General features: G+C 33.3%; 3 protein-coding genes across 3 annotated transcripts; 2 read left to right on the forward strand and 1 right to left on the reverse strand.

Annotated features, from left to right (window-relative positions):
* Nucleotides 1-3,937: 3,937 nt before the first annotated feature.
* LOC123219595 (subtilisin-like protease SBT5.4) lies at nt 3,938-7,171 on the forward strand. Its single transcript, XM_044641600.1, has 11 exons — nt 3,938-4,015; nt 4,097-4,206; nt 4,290-4,387; nt 4,470-4,634; nt 4,719-4,821; nt 4,923-5,457; nt 5,539-5,633; nt 5,702-5,947; nt 6,028-6,142; nt 6,228-6,441; nt 6,526-7,171. Exons 1-11 carry the CDS (start codon nt 3,938-3,940, stop codon nt 7,068-7,070), a joined length of 2,304 nt encoding a protein of 767 aa, XP_044497535.1. The 3' UTR covers nt 7,071-7,171.
* A 238-nt stretch (nt 7,172-7,409) lies between these two features.
* LOC123218414 (probable galactinol--sucrose galactosyltransferase 2) lies at nt 7,410-11,881 on the forward strand. Its single transcript, XM_044639870.1, has 14 exons — nt 7,410-7,828; nt 7,904-8,148; nt 8,462-8,552; nt 8,828-8,876; nt 9,008-9,099; nt 9,440-9,547; nt 9,621-9,725; nt 9,832-10,242; nt 10,420-10,561; nt 10,642-10,709; nt 10,797-10,931; nt 11,012-11,223; nt 11,294-11,382; nt 11,474-11,881. The coding sequence occupies exons 1-14, from the start codon at nt 7,527-7,529 to the stop codon at nt 11,774-11,776; spliced, it is 2,352 nt and encodes a 783-aa protein (XP_044495805.1). The 5' UTR covers nt 7,410-7,526; the 3' UTR covers nt 11,777-11,881.
* Nucleotides 11,882-18,683: 6,802 nt separating this feature from the next.
* LOC123218298 (ras-related protein RABB1c) lies at nt 18,684-21,186 on the reverse strand. Its single transcript, XM_044639673.1, has 6 exons — nt 21,026-21,186; nt 20,797-20,936; nt 20,626-20,708; nt 20,257-20,461; nt 20,080-20,148; nt 18,684-19,051 (listed from the first exon to the last, which is right to left on the reverse strand). Exons 1-6 carry the CDS (start codon nt 21,069-21,071, stop codon nt 18,959-18,961), a joined length of 636 nt encoding a protein of 211 aa, XP_044495608.1. The 5' UTR covers nt 21,072-21,186; the 3' UTR covers nt 18,684-18,958.
* Nucleotides 21,187-21,734: the final 548 nt, after the last annotated feature.

Raw genomic sequence — 21,734 nt, forward strand, 5'->3', positions numbered from 1 at the left:
AAAGTGCAAAATAAACTTTAATTACATCTTTAACCATGTATGTAACATTTGTTACTTGTTATGGAGAAGTCATACAAGTGGTGTGGTTAAAAACTTTTGTTAAAAGCATATGGTTAGTTTCTAAAATGAGAGAAATGAGAGAATTGGGATACAGTAATTCTCTCTTACTCTTGTGAAGTAAATACTTTGTGTTATATATGCCACGTAAATCTTGTCAGATGTTTTCGTTTTGAGTGCTCAAAATATTCAACAACATGGATAGATAGCGTACCATACATTTATGCCTCAACACCCGAGGTCATGGTTAATTATTTTCCGATACCCTGAAGAAAGACAGCTGCATTTGCTTAATCATATAAAAGAGGTCAACAATCAATTAATATATATTTCAATGGAAAAAGATATAAAAGATGTATTTTAGTGATGATGAGATTTGATGTTAGAAGAAGATGGATGATGATGAGGCCTAGCCTGCATGACTCTGTTCACGCCAAGTAAAAAGATTGCCAACACTCTTTGACAAAGTAATTCTTATATGGCATTCAGGGAGCCAGACAGAACAAACACTAACTCAACGTTACTACTTTATCAGCTAGACCATGAGTGAATGTGGAAGGATTAACTAGAAGAATGGAACTCAGAAACACTTACGGATAAGATAAGATATAGACCCAAAAACCGTGAGTTCGTGGCCTGTTTTGTGCTACATTCCCAGCTACAGTACCATTTAAGAATGGATATATGAAATTACGAATTGAAGAACAAGTTATTAGAAGCCAAAAGCAGAAGAAACTCTATATTTAGAAAGGAGAGTGACAGATCGTGGAGAAGCGGCAACCAAGACCTTCTGCTAACAAATAGTTCCATAGACATGGATAGAGCCAAACAAATTAGCTGCCTATAGGTAGCCCAATTTGGATTTTCTTTCCTTGTTAAAAGAGCGACCCTACTCTATTATATTTTTGCGTTGTTGTGAGGATAAATTGCTTCAATGATTGGTTTCCCTTTTTCCTAACATTTATTTCTCCTTGAGATATGCCTGTAAATTATATTTTTTTATTGAAACAAAGTAAAATTATACAGAAAAAAAAAAAAAAACTATATACAAGATAGCACAAAAATGAAGAGTTGTAGAGACTCTAAGCTTGTGTGATTTGCAATCAACTTGAGATTTTTTAACTTAACTTCAAAGTTTTCATTAATGATAACAAAAGGCAGAAGAAGAAAGATGGTAGTAAAGAACAGGACAGCTTATTTTTTATGACATGAAATTGTGATGGGTATATACCTATTTATTGGTATTAATTAATGGCCAAAGAACTATTTCCTACCCAAGTTTAGGTGTTATCTCAAAGTCATACTTATAAGGTTTGAAAACTAAAAATCTCACCCATGATATAATTTCTATTAATATTTTCTGTTAGAGACAGACGTAAATTTGTCAATTCACTAATAATATTAAAAAATTAAAAAATTTATTATATTTTCTCCCTTAACTTTTAAAAATTAACAATTTCACCTCTACTGAAAGTTTTCTAACTTTGAAAAGTCATATTTTTCTCCAAAATTTTCTTCACCTCTCTGGCCACCATCTCCAGCGCCGACGACCTCCCCTCTACACCCTAAATGGTTGGTTGACGCACGTAAACAAATCTGAAATAGACCTTTTCATCATAGACGAAGAGATTTGGCTAGATCTAAGAGAGATTCCAATCTCTTCGTCGATAAAGAGATCTAGAATCTTTTCATCGGAGACAAAGATTTAGAATCTTTTCGTCGTTGACAAAGAGATCCAGAGCCCAAATCTCTTCGTAAATGTAAAGATTTAGATCTCTTCATCGACAAAGAGGCTTCGTTTTCGTCATTTCCAGATTACCAAAGGGGAAGAAGAAAATTCTAAGGTTTTAGGAGGAAATGTGATTTTTCAAAGTTAAAAAAACTTTATGGGGGTGAAATGTTAGTTTTTCAAATGTAAGAGAGAAAATTGTAATAAATTTTATATTTTTTTAATATTATTAATGAAATAATGATTTTACTCATATTTCTAACGGAAAATTTTAACCTTAATTGGTCAACGGGTGGGACTTTAGGTTTTTCAAACTTCATAGGTGTGACTTTAAGATCGCATCTAAATCTGGGTAGGAAATAGTCCTTTGGCCTTAATTAATTGAGATAATTTTTTCAGTATGTTTTCTTTTTCACTAAAATTATGTGTACTTATTTTAAATACATAAATAAATACACACTTATATATGTTATTATGTAATTAGACAATTTAGAATTAATAATAAAATAACATCCAATTATATTATGATACATATAAATGTATATCTATTTATATACTCAAATATAGGTACACATAGTGTTGCTTTTTGTTTTTAGCCCATTTTAATTTAAAAAAAAAAAAATCAATTACATGGTTGAGTTGAGTCTTGATATCATCTTCTGTTGACATTAAGTGACTCTATTACTTAAATCAGAATTAATACAGAACTCTTGACATTAAAAACTCTTTGTAACAATAAGAAACTAATTTTATATAAGCTCAAAAATATTAGAAAATTTAATTTTAATTAAATTCTTTATACAACTAAAAAACATGACTCCACATCATCACATCATATCACCTTATCACATCATGTTATGTCACGCTACATAAGCTATATCCTCTACGTCATCCATCCTTCCTTCCTCCCATCTTGTGTCCTCAACACCGTTAATATCTTCCACCTTACCACCCACTTCTCATAGTCCTCCATTAACTACAGCCTCTATTGTATTTCATCAGAAGGACATGCGTTATTACATCATTATTCAATAAATCTTTATTGGCAGTCCTAGCTGCTGCATTTTCCCGAATTCTTTCGGATCATGGAATAGCTTCTTTCTCAGCAAATTAATAAAACAGTTTTTGCAAGATGGTGTCTTCTTTGAAGCACTTTAGTGTAGTACTTTTCTTCGCTTGCTCAACATGCTCCCTAATGTTTCTGGTTAATTATATATAGAAAGCCAAGAGCCACGAATATAAACATGTTTGTGTTTCTTTTCAATATATATTAATAATGAATCAAATCAAAGTATTGCCTTTTTGTTTTTTCTGATGTTTGATGACTGGTAGCTTTTAACATTTGCATATATATATATATATAGTTGAGTACTGCATTAACAGTATGATTTGTACCATACACTGTTGTGTCGTTTTGAGTACTGTGTTAACAGTATGATTTGTACCGTATATGCAATTAGGATTTGATTTATGATTGATACATAGCTTGGCTTAAGAATAGTATGGTAGTTAATAGGAGACTTCATATTTATTTTTTTATTAATTAATTTAAGAAAATAATCATCACTAGTAATTCATTGAAAGAACAAGAGTCATTGGATTTAATCTAAGTTGGATAAGCTTAAATTTGAGTTTAATTAGAAAGTAGAAGTTTGAATCAAATGCAACTAGGGTAGTGCAATTTGACCATCTCCCAACCCTAAGAGTGTTGGGGTTCTGATGAATCGGAATGCATTGGATGATCAACATGATATCTTATTTTTAAAACCGTTTTAATTGCATTTGTATGATATAACATATGTAGACCTTTGTTAAGGGTTTGAATTTGTTAAAGATATACTATTATTAATACAAGTACAACCTATCTTGACATTGATGGGCATTCAAATTTTACTCTAATTAAATTATCACTCAGATTCGGATAGGCATAATATCCCATTCTTATATGAATTCGAATTCTTTCTATCATTATCTTTTATAATCTCAATTCAAATCCAATTACTTTAGTTTTGATTTGATTTAAATTAGTTTTATTGAATCCATCTATGAATAGGACTCTAACCTACTTGAATCAAGGGATATATATATAACACCATATCGATCAACTATTTTATTAATCAAAAAAATTTTATATTTCGCACAGTATACATAATGTGGTTCCCAAGGTTCTCTTTCGTTGTCTTCCTTTGTTTCAATCTTTTCTCATTGCCTGCTTTTGCCATCAAGAAGGTAATATAACTTGTTTTTGAAGCAAATTTTAAAATATACTAAAGGATTTTAATGTTTTTTTTATTGGTTTGAGATATATAGTCTTACATAGTGTACTTGGGATCGCATGATCATGGCCCTCAAGTTACAACCGCTGATCTTCATCGTGCAACTCATTCTCATCATCAGTTTCTTGCATCTTTTTTGGGAAGGTTACTATCTGCAACTTTTATTTATATTATATTATATTATATGTTGTTTGTTTCTTAATCACTTGAACATTATTGACATGCAGTACTGAGAAAGCCAGAGATGCAATATTTTATTCATACAATAAGCATATTAATGGTTTTGCTGCCAACCTTGAAGAGGAAGAGGCAGCCAAGATTGCAAGTAATGTACTTTCTCAAATCTCTCCCATTTGCCTTCTTCTTTTAACAAAATTTTCTTATTATATATATTAATGGCAATGCAGAACACCCAGATGTGGTGTCAGTTTTCCCAAACAAAGCGAAAAAATTACACACAACTCATTCATGGGATTTTATGTCACTCGAAAAGAATGGCGTTGTTGACCCTAGTTCTATATGGGAGAAAGCCAAGTATGGAGAAGATGTCATCATGGCAAACCTTGATACTGGTATGAAACACTCCTTAATATGCTGCACTATAAATCACTTATGTTTGGTTGGTTTTGTTCTTAATGTATTGTTTATAAATGCAGGTGTTTGGCCTGAAGCAGAAAGCTTTAGTGACGAAGGTTATGGACCTATTCCATCTAGATGGAAAGGAAAATGTGACCACGGAGATGGGTTTACTTGCAACAGGTCACCACCCTAACTATAATCTTAATCTCCTTTTATGTTTTTTCTTTTGTTTTTGACTTTAATCATTGATGCATTTGTTTACAACTGTTATGTTTATGCAGGAAGCTGATAGGATCAAGGTACTTCAACAAAGCTTATGATGCATTTGTAGGAAAATCAGCAGGCTATAATGTGTCTGCCCGTGATTATAATGGGCATGGGAGTCACACCCTATCAACAGCAGGTGGCAACTTTGTTCCAGGAGCAAGCGTGTTCGGGTTTGGCAATGGAACTGCGAAAGGTGGTTCTCCCAGGGCTAGAGTTGCCACTTACAAGGTCTGCTGGACTCCAGTTAATGGCAGTCAATGTTTTGATGGTGACATCATGCAAGCTTTTGATCATGCCATACATGATGGCGTTGATGTTATTTCTGTTTCACTTGGAGGGACTCCTTCCGATTACTTTGACGATGGAATTGCTATCGGTTCATTTCACGCCATTAAACACGGCATTACTGTTATTAGTTCTGCTGGAAATTCTGGACCCTTTCCTGGAACTGTTGAAAATCCTTCACCTTGGTTGCTCACTGTTGCTGCTAGTACCATAGACCGAGAATTCCAGACTTTTGTTGAACTCCGTAATGGAAATCGCTACAAAGTTTGTACTTTTTCCCCCATTTTTTTCAACTTTTCTATTTGATATAATATAATCAATCTTCTTAAATTGTTTTAACACCAGGGATCAAGCCTTGCTTCAACTCTTCCTGATAATGGATTTTATCCACTTATTACTGGAGCTCAGGCTAAAGCTGCCCATGCATCTGCTGACCAAGCGTAAGCACAAATTCTTTAAATTTCTATTAATCTCTATTCGATACTCCTGACATCTCTAATTTATTCAGCTTACTCTGCAAGAATAACACTCTGGATCCTGAAAAGGTGAAGGGTAAAATTGTGGTATGCGTTAGGGGAGATAATGGAAGAGTGGAGAAGGGAGAAAAAGTATTGGAGGCTGGTGGAGCTGGAATGATCCTTTGCAATGATAAGGCCAGCGGTAATGAAATTTCTGCCGACCCTCATGTCCTCCCGGCCTCCCAACTCACCTACAGAGACAGTGTGGAAGTCCTGGCCTATATAAATTCTTCCAAGTATTTCCCTCTCACAAACATTTACATGCCACTGCCTGCAATTAAAGTTACGCTTCTTCTGATTAATTTTTTATTTATAGAGACCCAATGGGATACATCACCGCCCCAGCTACACAGTTTGGTGCAAAGCCTGCTCCCTACATGGCATCATTTTCTTCTGCAGGACCAAACGTTATAAATGCAGAGATCCTCAAGGTACTCTCCATTAAGCCAATTGACATTGTCGTTTAAATTCTCTTGTGAATTAAAATCATTTCTTAAATGTCTTCCAAATTTTCAGCCTGACATTACTGCACCTGGAGTGGATATCATAGCTGCATACAGTGATGCAGTAAGCCCTTCGGAACAACCTTTTGACAAGCGTAGGGTTAAATTCATCACTATGTCTGGTACATCTATGTCATGTCCACATGTTTCTGGAGTTGTTGGACTTCTTAAATCGCTCTATCCTGATTGGAGTCCAGCTGCAATTAAATCCGCAATCATGACAACTGGTAAGTCCTACAAATTCTTCTAATAAATCCTTGAGGACCTTCTTACGTTTCATATCCTGATAATTTGTCATTTCCTTTTTACAGCAAGAACAAGGGACAATACTGTGAATCCAATGCTTGATGGATCTTTCAACAAGGCAACACCATACAATTATGGTTCTGGCCACATTCGACCCAATCGGGCCATGAATCCTGGATTGGTCTACGACACAAGTGTGAATGATTATTGTGATTTTCTGTGTGGCATTGGCTACAACCAGACCCAGATTCACCGTTTCGTTGGAAAGCACCACAAATGTCCCAAATCATTCAAACTTTACAATTTAAACTATCCTTCAATTTCAGTCTCTGGTCTTTCAAGCTCAATCACTGTCACTCGGAGACTGAAGAATGTTGGATCACCTGCCACATATGCAGCTCACATCCGTGAACCACTTGGAGTCTCAGTTTCTGTTAAGCCAAGAATTCTAAAATTTGAAAAAAGTGGTGAGGAGAAGAAGTTCAAGGTGACTCTGAAAGCTAAGTGGTCTGGTGCTGCGGATACCAATACATTATTTGGAGGGCTAACATGGACAGATGGGAAACACTGTGTCAGAAGCCCCATTGTAGTTGCCCCAGTTGATGCCTAAGCTTTTTGTTTATTTTTTCTTTTTCAACCATAGGGACAGTTAGGATTCTAAGTGAAAAAAATAAGTTGAATATCGGATAGAAAATTACTAGAATGTGAAAGACATTAAGAAATGGAAGTTCAAATTTACAACTATTTATATTATTGTGTGTGCACATCGATGGCTGAATTGCTGTTGCAATGAGAGGTTAATTGTGAGGGCAGAGTTGTCCAGAGAAAAATGAGAGGACATTTAAACCCCAAAGAAGATTGAAAATGACAAAAGAGAGAAACATAGACGTACAAAGTAAATGTGGCCGCAATGCAAAGCCTAAAAGCTCATCATTTTATCAATTGGAAACCAACTTACATCACTTATCTTTGCTACATCGTCTATGCTAATTCCCATTTCTTATACTTCCTCTTTAACGGTTTTAACTGTCAATCAAATAAATTATTTATAAATTCTGATCATACTATGAATATTTTCTCTGCTCCTGCTACACTCAATTTACGACCACTGTCTTCATCATTCTTACCCACTTCCAACAATCAAAGGCAGAGCTTGTTTTCAAATGTCAAAAACAGATGGAAGCATTCCATGTTTATCAGTGCAAGACCTGTCCTGAAAGATGGAAATCTCCGCATAAATGGCAAAGATGTTTTGGCAGGTGTACCTGATAATGTGCTCGTCACTCCATACAACAACACATCAGCATTTGTGGGCGCTACTTCCTCAGAGAACCGTGCACGACATGTTTTCAAGCTTGGAATCATTCAGTAAGTTTTTGTCTCGTTTTATTGTGTGTTATGCTTTTATTGTCTCCATTTGATGATTGTTCTTGTCTGATTCAGGGATGTCAGATTGCTATGTATATTTAGATTTAAAATTTGGTGGATGATACCGCGAATGGGGAATTCAGGAAGTGACATTCCTGTTGAGACTCAGATGCTACTTCTTGAAGCAAGGAAAGAACCGTCTTCTGATGTATCCGATGATACTACTTCTTATATCCTTTTCTTGCCTGTGCTAGATGGTGAATTTAGAAGCAGCCTGCAGGGGAACCCATTTGATGAACTTGAGCTTTGTGTTGAGAGTGGTAAGTTTCAGAAATTAAACACAATAGAGTTTCACATTGTGACAAAGCAATCAAAGAGTTTTAACTCCGAAAATTTTTGTTTAATGTTGATTCTGTCTTAACAATTTGACCATAGAACATAACATAAAATTATACAAAAGTCAAAGGTAGTTGAGTGTAGATTTAATCGTGGTATGTATTCGATATACTTTGGATATCATAGAACTGTGGCTAGAGTACTGATTAAACAATTCTGTACCTACTTACCCTCAATCTCTTATCTGTTTTTGTTATTTACCACTCCACTGATATTGCTTCTTGTGCACATTCATAGGTGACCCAGCAATAGTTACCTCAAAATCCCTCCAAGCAGTTTTTGTTAATTTTGGAGACCATCCATTTGATTTGGTGAAGGAATCTATGAAGTAGGTCAGCTCTCTGAGCAATCTTTAAGTTGCAAGTTAAATAGATTCAGAAGTTACTATGCACCGTTATTGTCAGTTTGATTGGCATCTCACTTATGCATATTTAGTAGCTGATTAGTTATGAAGTCATATGAGATCATATCAAGCTAGCTGCATTGGTTTCCGATGTCATCTTTCCCCCTTTTTTTTTTTTCTTCTTCCAATAGAGAAATAGAAAACATTTATGGGTGGGCTTATAACTTATTGGCACTTTCCTGGAATTGGGGCCAATGCAGGATATTGGAAAAGTACTTTGGAACATTTTCATATCGGGAAACAAAACAGGTGAGTCAGCCTACCATCAAGATCTATTTGAGCATGTGAATATTCTTGAAATTCAGTCACTTGTCGGATACAAATCTTTAAAGAAAAACAAAAGAATCATTAATGTGTTTATACATAATTTTTCCATGCAGACGCCTGGAATCTTAGATTGGTTTGGTTGGTGCACCTGGGATGCTTTTTATACAGAAGTGAATCCTAAAGGAATTAAAGATGGCCTAAAGAGGTTAGTCTGTACATGATTTCTCAAAGACAGAGAAACGCCTTCCACAAAGTAAAATTTCCATAATTTCAATGTTCTATTGGTTTTGACATGATTGTTCACTTGGGTTTAGAGGTTTTATGTTATAAACGTTTGAATACTTTTGTGGCTTTTCATGAAGAATGAGGAATCTTATGGTCAATTTTATCTTTTACCCACACTAAAAGATGTATGAGGGAAAACACTGTAATTAATTTAGTATTATTTTAAGTCTGATAAGTCCCAAACTACTTCATTGAAAGAGTTATTTTATGCCCTTGAGGTTTTTTTTTTTGGGAACATTCCCAATTTTTTCCAATCTCAGTTTATCAAAGGGAGGCACTCCCGCGAAGTTTTTGATTATAGATGATGGATGGCAAGATACCTTTAATGAGTTCCAAAAAGAAGGGGAGCCCATTGTTGAAGGGTCACAGTAAGTTATCATCTTTCGGCTAGCTTATTATAAAGAGGGCAGAGGCAATTCTTTTATTTCCTCCAAATTGCAGGTTTGGTGGTAGATTAGTCAGCATCAAAGAAAACACCAAGTTCCAAAGTGAGGCAAGTGGTTTAAAGGATTTTGTTCTGGATATTAAAAAGACTTTTGGCCTCAAGTAAGCTTCCTAGTTCCTATAACTCTCCTCTTGAGGCTTAAGTTTATTTTATACAATTGCAAACTTCAGGGGATTTAATCTTCCTATTCAAAATTTGATCTTGCAGGTACGTCTATGTGTGGCATGCTCTGATGGGATACTGGGGAGGCCTAGGTCCAAATGCTGCAGGGACTAAAGAGTATAATCCGAAGTTGAAATACCCTATGCAGTCACCTGGGAATTTATCAAATATGAGGGATGAAGCCATGGATTCCATGGAGATGTATGGAGTTGGTACAATTGATCCATCTAAAGCATCTCAGTTTTATAATGATCTACACAAGTATCTTGTTTCGCAGGGGGTGGATGGTGTTAAAGTTGATGTTCAGAACATTCTTGAAACCATTAGCACTGGTTTAGGAGGTAGAGTCACACTTACTAGACAGTTCCAACAAGCACTTGAAGAGTCTATAGCCACCAACTTCCAGGACAATAGCATCATCTGCTGCATGGGCCAGAGCACTGACTCCATTTACCAGTATATCATTTATGCACTTCAATGTTTTACAATGTGCCGCTGAAATAGATATTTCATCTCCAATAATCAACAAATAGGACCAGTACTAAAGTACTAGGAAGCATCTCAGTTTTATGATGTTTTAAACAAGCTAACAACATGATCTAGCATATTTAATTTTACTCTTTTTCATTGCAGTTCAAAACAATGTGCTGTTACACGAGCGTCTGATGACTACTACCCGAAAAATCCAACAACACAGACCCTGCACATAGCTGCTGTGGCTTTTAACAGCATATTTCTTGGTGAAGTTTTTGTCCCAGATTGGGACATGTTCTATGTATGTCATGGCCTTCTCTTCATTCAAATCTACTCTTTTATTCCTTCCAGTTTTTGATTAACAACTTTTAAAACTTTCAGAGCCTCCATTATGCAGCTGAGTTTCATGCTGTTGCTAGAGCTGTGGGAGGTTGTGGAGTCTATGTAAGGTAAGAAGATTCCCTTGGAAGAAGCCAAAAGATTTCGGATTCTTCTTTTTGTACGAGAGAGACTGATCCTCTAGTATCTAAAAACAGTGATAAACCTGGCAAGCATGACTTCAATATACTTAAAAGGCTTGTCCTCCCTGATGGGTCAATCCTTAGAGCAAAGTACCCTGGAAGGCCATCACGCGATTGTTTATTCAGTGATCCAGTAATGGATGGGAAGAGGTATCTCCCTCCATTTTTCAATTGTATAAATTTTGAGTTTTCTTTCTTAATCACATTTTCTGCATCTTTATATGTATTAGTCTCCTCAAAATTTGGAATTTGAATGCGTGTACTGGAGTCATTGGCGTCTTCAACTGCCAAGGAGGCATTTGGCATTGTATGGAAAAAACAGATGAGACAAATATAGTCTCAGAGATCTCTGGGCAGGTCTCTCCTATTGATATTGAGTACTTTGAACAAGTTTCTGGGAAGCACTGGACTGGAGATTGTGCTGTTTTTTCCTTCAGCTCAGGTACACTTTTATCTCACAACAATGGAAATAGAAGAATAGTAGATGATTCATTCCACTTAAAATTTTTCAGGAAGTCTAATTCGATTACCGCATCAAAAATCCTTGGATGTGACAATCAAAGTAATGCAATGTGATGTGTTGACTGTGTCTCCAATAAAGGTCGGTCAGTTAACTCTGGAAAAAACCTATCAAACTTGTTACCATGTACAAGGCCGATTATGAAAGGTTGCATATATATTTATTTGAACAGGTTTACAATCAAGGGATTGAACTTGCTCCAATTGGGCTGATGGACATGTACAATTCTGGTGGAGCAGTGGAGTCAGTTGAGATGATTAGTGATTCATCATCATCATCAACTAGCTGTAGAATAGAGATCAAAGGAAGAGGGGTAGGGAGGTTTGGAGCATACTCCAGTAGAAAGCCAACTTCATGCTCTGTAAATTCCAAAAATGAGGAATTCAAATTCAGTGATGAAGACAATCTTTTGACAATAACAATTCCCTCAAGCAATTGTTGGGATATTGTTGTGTCGTTTGGAGTACTGCGTTAACAGTATGATTTGTACCGTATATGCAATTAGGATTTGATTTATAACTGATGCATAGTTTGGCTTAAGAATAGTATGGTAGTTAATAGGAGACTTTGTATTTATTTATTTTATTAATTATTTTAAGAAGATAATCACCATTAGTAATTCATTGAAAGAACAAGAGTCATTGGATTTAATCTGAGTTGGACAAGCTCAAATTTGAGTTCAATTAGAAAGCAAAAGTTTGAATCAAATGCAACTAGGGTAATGCAATTTGACCCTCTCCCAACCCTAAGAGTGTTGGAGTTCTAATGAGTCGGAATGCATTGGATGATCAATAAGATCTCTTATCTTTAAAACTGTTTTAACTGCAGTTGTATAATATAGCATATGTAGACCTTTGTTAAGGATTCAACCTTACCCGGGTCTTGACCCATGGGTAAACTAGTCAAATGTTGATCGATCAATGGTCAAATAGTTGATCAATCAACATCAATATTTGACCGACGCATGAGAAATTGCACCGGCATGTGACAGCGCATGAATTATAGTTTTCGGCATGTTGTCGCGCGTGAGCCAGTGTTTTGGTGACTGAGAGCGCATGCATGCTTTTATTTATATATGACCGCTTATATTAACTCAGATTTTATTCTATGTGATCTGTTTATGCATGAATTGAACAATTCTAGATGTTATTTTGGTCATGGTTTTGAATTATACATTGCTTAACATGTGAACATGTGTTGTTTATATTGTTGTACATGTGTAATTTATTATTGTCCATTTGTTAGTCATATATAGGTGAACATGTTGACTAAAGACTACTATCTGAACTATAAGATGAATCTAGTGCACAATCTTTTCACTCACCTTGACATCATGAATGAGAGATATTATGATTTAAAAGACAAGGGCATAAAATTAACTGAAATTGAGAGGATATTTGGACTACTAAGGTCATTGCCAAATTATTGGACTATAATAATTTCTATTCTTGTCCAGGACAAAAAATTCAAAAATTATTGACAATGTATGGATGAATCACAACTTGCTGAAAAATGCAGAATTGTAATAAATATAAGAAAATAAACATCTCTCTCTATTTTCCCAAATCAGCGAAGTGCGAGGCATGTTAACTATCACAAGCATTATAATAACTTTATCTGAGATAAAGTTACTCCTAATATTGTTAGAGATAGAGAAAATATTTTTTTCTCAATTTGATTGGTGGAGATCGAATCTCTATAAATATGAAGAGCGTCTGATTATTAAGATGCCCTATTTTAAATTATACAAATCTTAAGTCAAAGATAGTTTAGAAGTTAGTCGTAGTCATTGAAATGTTTCAATTTCATACTTATATTTATTTTTATGCTCATTTGTTTAATTTGTTAATATGTTATTATATTGAATTCTATGTTGATATAATATAATATATATTATGATTATTTGTGAGAATTCTGAGACTGATAGAATTTAATTATTCTCGTTTAGAATATACATTGACGTGATTGGATTAATTGTTAAAATGTGGAACATTTATGTCCACTAAGTCAATAACTTCTACTCCTTATGAGTTATGGACAAGTAGAAAACTTGAATTAAATATGATATGTCTTTGAAGGTCTACTGCATATATCCATGATATATTTCATAAATTCGAAAAATTAGGACCAAAAGGCATGAAATGTATCTTTATAAGATACTCTAGACACTCCAAAAAATATGTGTTCATAGGAGAGGGCTTTGATAGAAGAATGACTGAAATAAAATCTAGAGATGCGACATTCATAGAAAATAAATTTCCTAAAAAAGGTGATATTGACAAAAGTCTTTATCTGTATGAAACAGAAGAGGAGTGTGAAGAAGGTTTGTCTCAACAACCATTAGTTGTGTCATAAAAGACGATGTCTCTACTTGTTACAGACAGTGGGAGCAATGAGGTTATGCCCCCAACCTATTTCAGATAATGGGAGCGAAGATCTTTAATTGCGTAAGAGCGAACGTTCTCGAATCCCTAAAAGACATTTTGAAATTGAAAATGAAGTTTTCATTACTATTCCTCCTGAAGACGATGAGCCTAAAAATATCAAAGAAGCTCTATCATCCTTCAATAAGGAAAACTGGCAAGAAGCATTAAAGGAAAAAATGAAGTCCAGGAAAATTAACAGAGTTTGGAGTCTAGTGGACTTACCGTCAGGTCGAAAATCCATTGGGAATAAATGGATTCTCAAAATTAAATGAAAGGCGGATGACTCAATAGATAGATACAAAGCTCGTCTAGTGGCAAAATGTTATGCCCAACAAGAAGATATTGATTATGAAGAAACCTTTTTGCCATTGTGAAGTTTACTTCAATCCATGTCATTTTAGCTATAGTAGCACACTTAGATCTAGAATTGCATCAGATGTATGTCAAAACAGTTTTTCTTAATGGAAAGTTTGACAAAGAAATCTATATGGATCAGTCTGTAGGTTTTGTAGTAAAAGGTCAAGAACGCAAAGTATTCAAACTCCAAAAATCAATATATGGCCTAAAACAGTCATCAAAACAATGGTACTTAAAATTTCATATGGTAATATTGTCTTATAATTTTAAGATGTTAGAATAAGATCACTATGTTTATGTAAAAAAGTTTGATGACAAATTTATAATATGTGATAATCATTCAAAATTAGTTATCCGTAAATTTTGACTTGAAGGATATAGGTGAAACAGATTATATTTTAAGTATAAAATTCAAAAGGGATTATTCAAAGAGGCTTTTAGCTTTGTCGCAAGAGCGTTATATCCAAAAGATTCTAGAACGATTCAACATGGCAAACTGCAAATGCGTAGATAATCCTATGTCAAAAAGCGATTTGTTGAGCCAAGATTTGTATCCAAAGACTCAAAAAGAAAGAAATGAAATGTCCCTAGTACCTTATTCAAGTGCGATTTGAAGTTTTATGTACGCAATGATGTGTACTCGCCTCGATATATGCTTCGTTGTCGGATTGATTAGTCGATATCAATCGAATCCAGGAAGAGAATACTAGAAGGCTGTCAAGAGAATATTGAGATATCTGAAAGACATTATGGATTATTGTTTATGCTATCAAGGAAAATATATCGTTGGCTATTCAGATGTCGACTGGGGTGGTGATTTGGACCAACGCAAATCAACTTCTGGTTATCTTTCTTACTCCAAAATGGCACCATATCTTGGAGCAGTAAGAAACCAATGTGCACAGTCTTATCCACAATAAAAGTAGAATTTGTAGCATGTTCTATTGTTGTGCAAGAAATTGTTTGATTAAAAAGATTTTTTGAGAATTTGGGTGTACTGAAAGCAGCAGTTAATCCTATAGTTATGCATTGTGATAATCAAGTTGTGATAGCTTTCACAAAGGATCCCAAATTCCACAATAGAACCAAACATATTGACATCAGATATAATTTTGTCAGAGACATCATTTCGAAGAAGAAAGTAATGATACAATATATTTCTATCGGTAATATGATTACTGATCCTCTAACTAAACCGATCTTAAGAAATGTATATCTTGCACATGTTAAGTTTTTTGGCTTACGTAGAATATGATAGATAACTTGTTGAGTATATATTGTACTTGTAACACAATATTAGAACATCAAAGAATTTGAATTTATTTTATTTATGTGTTTGAATACTTGGTGTTTATGGATATACACTTTTTTTTTAAACTCAACAAGATGGTAATGTCACACAAGTTTGATTGGCTCTCTCATACAAGCAATCGCCTTTGACACTAAGAAGAGTGTGTAAAGATGAGACATGTTTTTTGAGATTGATACTGCTAAAAGAGCGCACTTAGAATATGAGAATTGCTTAAGAAATGAGTTATTAGATATGTCGCCTTGATGATTAATCAAGATGATGTCATGACTTGATGAATTTGAAAATAACCGATTTGGATTTCCCACGTCTAAATAACTTGTGAATGATAGATGTGAGTTCTTAATTGATAAGGATGCCTGCAGGATTGGAGAAATGATTAAGAACTCAGGTTAGGTGCTGATTGCAGCAACTGAACTAAGATCTGTACAATATTGGTAATGACATTTTGAAAAGATACACATTGTAGCACATGATTCATATCATGTGTGCGTAAATAAGACGAACGTTTAAAAAAGTGGAATGATGAATCCCTACTCCTTCACTGTGTGAGACTTTATGAGGATTACCTCATATTGTTACCCTTTGACTCTTTATTATTATTTGATATTTATTTTTAGTGTTGTTATCTTAGCTTGGAACTTATGGTCATGTATTATTCGGTCTATAGAATATGACAAAAAAAGTAGTTAAGTTTAAATTGAAAATTTTGAATAGAAGAGGAAGACTTATATATTATATATGTCCATTGGCCGGCCGATCATGTCACTTATATAGAAGATTGGACTTGATCATAGATATATAGAAATATAACACAATAATAAATGAGGGATTTAAAAGGAGCTAGTGTTATTGAGTAAGTCTGGGGTACTGCAAGACTAATGTTTTATTTTTATTTTGGGTTGAAGCAAGTATATTATTCCTAACATATGCATAGTAAATTAGCTTCCAAGTGCAGGTTGCTCGCAAAGCGCATGACACATTTGCCAGTATAAATTGCTATGTTCTATAAGATTTCTATGGAAGAGTCTTATGATTCGGATCACCTCATCATGTGTGAGTGGGAGATATTGGATCTGGTCCACCCATGATGGGTTGACCCGATCCATTAGGGCTACAAAAGCAATATTAACTCATAATATGTGATAATACCCTTTCTACCCTTGACAGTTATTAAAGATAATTGTCACTCTCCCTTTTAATATTAATTAGCGTAACTTCCATTGGGATATAACTTTTATGCTGACAAAAATTACAGTACTCCTTTCTCTTGAATACTCTATCATCTGAAAGAAATTTTATAAAAAACGAGGAAGCAAATCTAGGAAAATGTGTTATAGATACCGTTAGGAGTGTATTAAATCACCAATCATCATCAAATTGTTAGATTTCTAAATTGGGTATGTTTTTCCTGTGATCCTGGATTTGTGTTATTTTCGCTTACAATTTATAAATCGAGTCAAATTGGTATTTGAATCAAAAACCAAACCAAAAAATAGGTTCTTTGAAAAACCAATTCGAATAGTAATCCAAAAATACTAACAAAATCAGTTTTTTAGTTTGGTTACTGAGTTATCTATTTATGAAATTCAACCAACCGAAGTGAAGTACTTTTTAAAAAATTGAACAAAAACAAGCATCGAATCAATTTTTAAAAAATATTAAAGTAGGTGACTCTCTAAAATTGGGTTCAAAACTGATAAACTAAAAATTTGCTTCAATTAACTAGTGTTTTTGCTAGATTCAAAATCGATTAATCTTTAAATTTTGATTTTGGTTTATGATTTTCTCTTAACCAAAATTTTGGTTTGGTTAGCCAATTTTGAATGAGAAAAAGATTCCCGAATGGAAAAGAGGACGAGGACAATGCCCATAGTCAGGTTTCAAGCGAGGACAAGGGTAGACATATCCCCTTTCTAAAACCTAGTACATATTTTATTGTTTTTTTCCATGAGGATGGAAAAGAGAATTTTTTCCACAAAGATGAGAACGGAAAAGGGTTGGAACTTTTTTCATGGGTAATAGACAGAGATTTTCCATCATCTTCGTATCAAGGACAAAACGGAAACAAAAATGTGAATTTTTGTATTTAACCTTACCATACCCTATTCCTATCCTTAAATGTAACACCCATAAACAAAGTTCACATTGAAAAAAGTATAAGAAAAATGTTGCATTTTGTAATGATAACAAAAGACTAGTTAAATAGCTTATAAACTTCTATGTCATTTTGTTTATGGTCTTAACAGTTTAAGGAGTTCACGGACTATTGAATTAATTAAATCTTTAGTGAGTTTTGATTCACCATCGCTTAAGAGGATACATGAAACAACTTTGATACCATATGTAACATCTCTGGTCCAATGGACCTTACTATTAACATATTGTCTATTTTGGACACATAATCTATCATGGGTTTGTTTTTAGGCTTTATAACCTAAAACTCATCTTGACAGTTTGAGAAGCTTACAAACTATTTAAACCAGTCAAATTTTCTTATCCCTAACCAATGTGGGATGCACAAACAAATCCAACATCTCTCTTGTGTTTTACCGATGTAAAATTTCCCTAAGGATGTCACATAACTTATTAGATTAAGATGCTACAAACTATATCAAAATCACTATATATCCTCATGAATGATGGTAAGATAAACTTTAATGAGGATGTTTAGTCCTATAAGTTAGATATATATCCAACATCGCTTGGAATGATAATAAAAGATTAATTGATTGATTAATAAAAATAAGCTCTTTATTGTTTGATTGCAAAGTCAAAAGCAAACAATATTTTGATAAATTGAACTTGTTTTATAAAACATGTCAAAATTAAGTTGATTCAAATATTTAAATTCTATTAAACTTGAATTAAATTTAAAATAAAATTATTTTTAATCAAATTTAAATTTCAAATTATTGATCTTAATTCAATCTTAATAAACATTGTTTAAACTCGTCTATGTCAAATCTAATCTTACAAAATATAATAATGGAGAAGAAAAATACATAAAAAAAAAAAATTATGTGAATATAATTTTAAATATATAATTATATACCTAAACTATATATATATATTAAATATTAAATAATTTTAAATTAAAAATAAATTAATATATAATTATAAATATATATAATTTATATAATTGATTATATATTCGAAGTGCGCTCCATTAATATGCACTTGAATTTGAATACTCTTATCAGTGCATTTCTATTGTGCTACATTACCATTCATAATTCCCAACAACTTAAATTCTTTCAATTATATACCTATTACATTAAATCCTTTCCTTTCAATAACTAATTACTTTTATTGCAGCTTAATAATACACATGCATAAATCATAAATTGTTCCTCCCTATTAACAGTATGCTCAAATTTACAATCAAATCCACAAAACATTAATAAAAAGATTTTACACATATCTCAATAATTCTGAAATCTGCACAATATTCAGACAAAATCACACGTTGAAACATATATATATATATATATATATATATATATATAAAATTTATGTTAAAAACAATTGAAAAATAAACAATGTTCCAATCAAGTATCAACTTTCAACTGCAACATCCTCCAGCTTGAGAAGAAGACCCATCTCTCCCTCCTGATGGCCCAGGGATTCCTCCGTATCCAACCTTTATTCCATATGACTGTTCCCAAATAAAAAAAAAATTATACATAAGTAATACCATCAGCACTACTCATTTTCTCATTATTAAAATAAGAAACAGCACATGTCATGAGTCACTGAACAGTATGAATTCAATCATCATTATGCTAAGTCCCATTAAATTTCAAGCTTTTGTAAATTAACAATCAAATAAGAATTCTCATGATCATTCACATTGCTCCTTGGACTACCACAGATATTTGTATAATGTCACAATGAAGTGGAATCTGACTGGTTTTTAACCATTACCAAACAGTAACCGCCCATATTTGGTCAAGGTATTAGAAAGAAACAACATTCATCATACATTTCTAGAAGCAACAAATCCAAGATTCTAAGGATACAAAGAAATTGAAAATCATCACTCATCACAAATCTAATTCTTGTCCCTTAGAGGGTGGAAGAAAAGAGTAATACTACATATATAAATATTTTCTTACCAACATGTTCAAACAAAAATTCTCTTACTAATACATCAGTTTGTTTGTGAATTGCAAGTTTAGCTCAAAAAATGGTGCAACATTGCTACCAGGTGAGCAAGGCAGTAAAAGCTTATCATCCCAATATACCTAAGATAATAACTGCTTTCTGTATCCACAAAAAAATCAGTAAAATAAAGATCATACCCCACTTTTCCTCTCTAAAGTTCACATAATATGACCATAGAAAACCAAGTGACAAGCATTTCCCTCCTTCATAATCTTATTCGCAAAATGATGGATACTAATGATGATAATTCAATCTCACAACTAGTAATGTCAAAACCAGTATTAATTTAAAATCCTATAATGAGATAATAACAATTTTCTTAGTTGATAAGGAATAGTAGTACTAGCAATATTCAAGGGAAGAAAATATTGTATTTTATCTTCAACACTTAAAATTAAAACAAACTGACCAAAAAGCATCAAACTCAAACAAAGCCACATGCATCATACAAGAAAATAATTTTTATTTTGGCAGACCCACAAGATGTAAGGCAGATACAGAAAGTGAAAGGAAACCAACCTCATTTGATACATCAAAAACTCCATCCTGAATCTTCTTGTAAATTGTTGCAGCAGTTTTTATAAAAGCCTGCGAATCAGAACATTTTGAGATACAGAGCAAGAGATTGAATCTGAACACCGTATTTAAAGGTGACAGTAACTTTGTTACAAAACATTCTCCAACATAAAAGAATACCTCCTCCACGTTTTGAGCAGTTTTTGCAGAGGCTTCCATGAAGATCAATCCATGCTCCTTGGCGAATTGCTCACCTTCCTCTGTACTGACAGCCCTTCTATGAGCAAGATCACACTTGTTACCAATAAGCATAATTGTCATGTTGGCATTTGCGTGCTGCCTTGCATCCTCCAGCCAACTAGCCAAGTGATTAAAAGTTTCCCTCCTAAAGAGACAACAATCAAATTTGTAATTTGTAGCCTAGTAAATAATAAAAACCATGCAAAATGGAACCAAAATAAACGCAACAAATTGAAATTCCATACTATTCAAACTTTTCCTTTGAAAATTTGAATTCAATTGAATACGCAATAAATATGGGTTGCCTACCTGGTTATATCATAGACAAGTAAAGCACCAGCAGCCCCTCTATAATAAGACCTGGTAATAGATCTGAAGGATTCTTGACCCGCCTGTAAAAATTCGGAAACAAAACATATGAAAAAAAAATAAACATACGAAATCAAAATTGATTTAACAATCGACAAAATAGAGAGAAACCGTGTCCCAAATTTGGAGCTTAATAGGTTTGTTATCAATGGTGATCATTCTGGCCCCAAATTCAACACCAATGGTTAGGTCATGAACAGGCTGAAAGCGCTTGTCAGTGAACTGCAAGAGAAGACACGATTTGCCAACTCCTGCGATGAGATCATAAAAGGATTATAATACAAGGAACGAAAACCTAAAGCTGATGAGTGAGTGAATTGAAATTGGAAAATACGATTACCAGTATCGCCGATGATGATGTACTTGAAGAGATAAGCGTAGGACATGTCTAGTTAGGATTCGTGAAGAAGAATTAAGAGACGAAGAGGAGTCAAATAGTTCGTGTTTGTTTTCGTTACGAAGAGGAGACCGATAGAAAAGAGAAGTTGGGTTGTGTAAATATGTTGCATACAGCGAGGCAAGGCAAAGTATTAGACAGTTGGCGGTATTCGCTGTCGTACCCTTTTTTTTTTTTTTTTCACCTACGCACCGCCTTATTTTTACAGTTTTACAACCGTTTTTTTATTTTTAGAGCGGGATATTAATTAAAATAAGTAACAGTATTCTCGTTTAAATATTTTTCGATAATAATTACTTTGTTTTATCTTTTTAAATAAACCATCTTTTTTATTCCAAAAATATTCCTAATTTAATTTTTTAAACGCAACGCTTACCTTTCGTCGATTAATTGATTATTTTTCACGAAAATCATTAAAATTAAATTACCTAAAATAAATAAAATTTATAAATTAAAAAATAATAATATTTATAAAATAATTTATTCTTATATATAAAAAATAATGGATATATAAAAAATAATATGTTTTTCTTTAAATTATCTGTAATGAAAAATAGATTAAATTTTATTTTTATAAAATAATTGATTTATATATATATATATAGAAAATAATAGATATATTTAAAACGATACGTTATAAAACCGCGTTTTA

The sequence above is a fragment of the Mangifera indica genome, chromosome 6 (assembly GCF_011075055.1).
Source record: "Mangifera indica cultivar Alphonso chromosome 6, CATAS_Mindica_2.1, whole genome shotgun sequence".
NCBI lineage: Eukaryota > Viridiplantae > Streptophyta > Magnoliopsida > Sapindales > Anacardiaceae > Mangifera > Mangifera indica.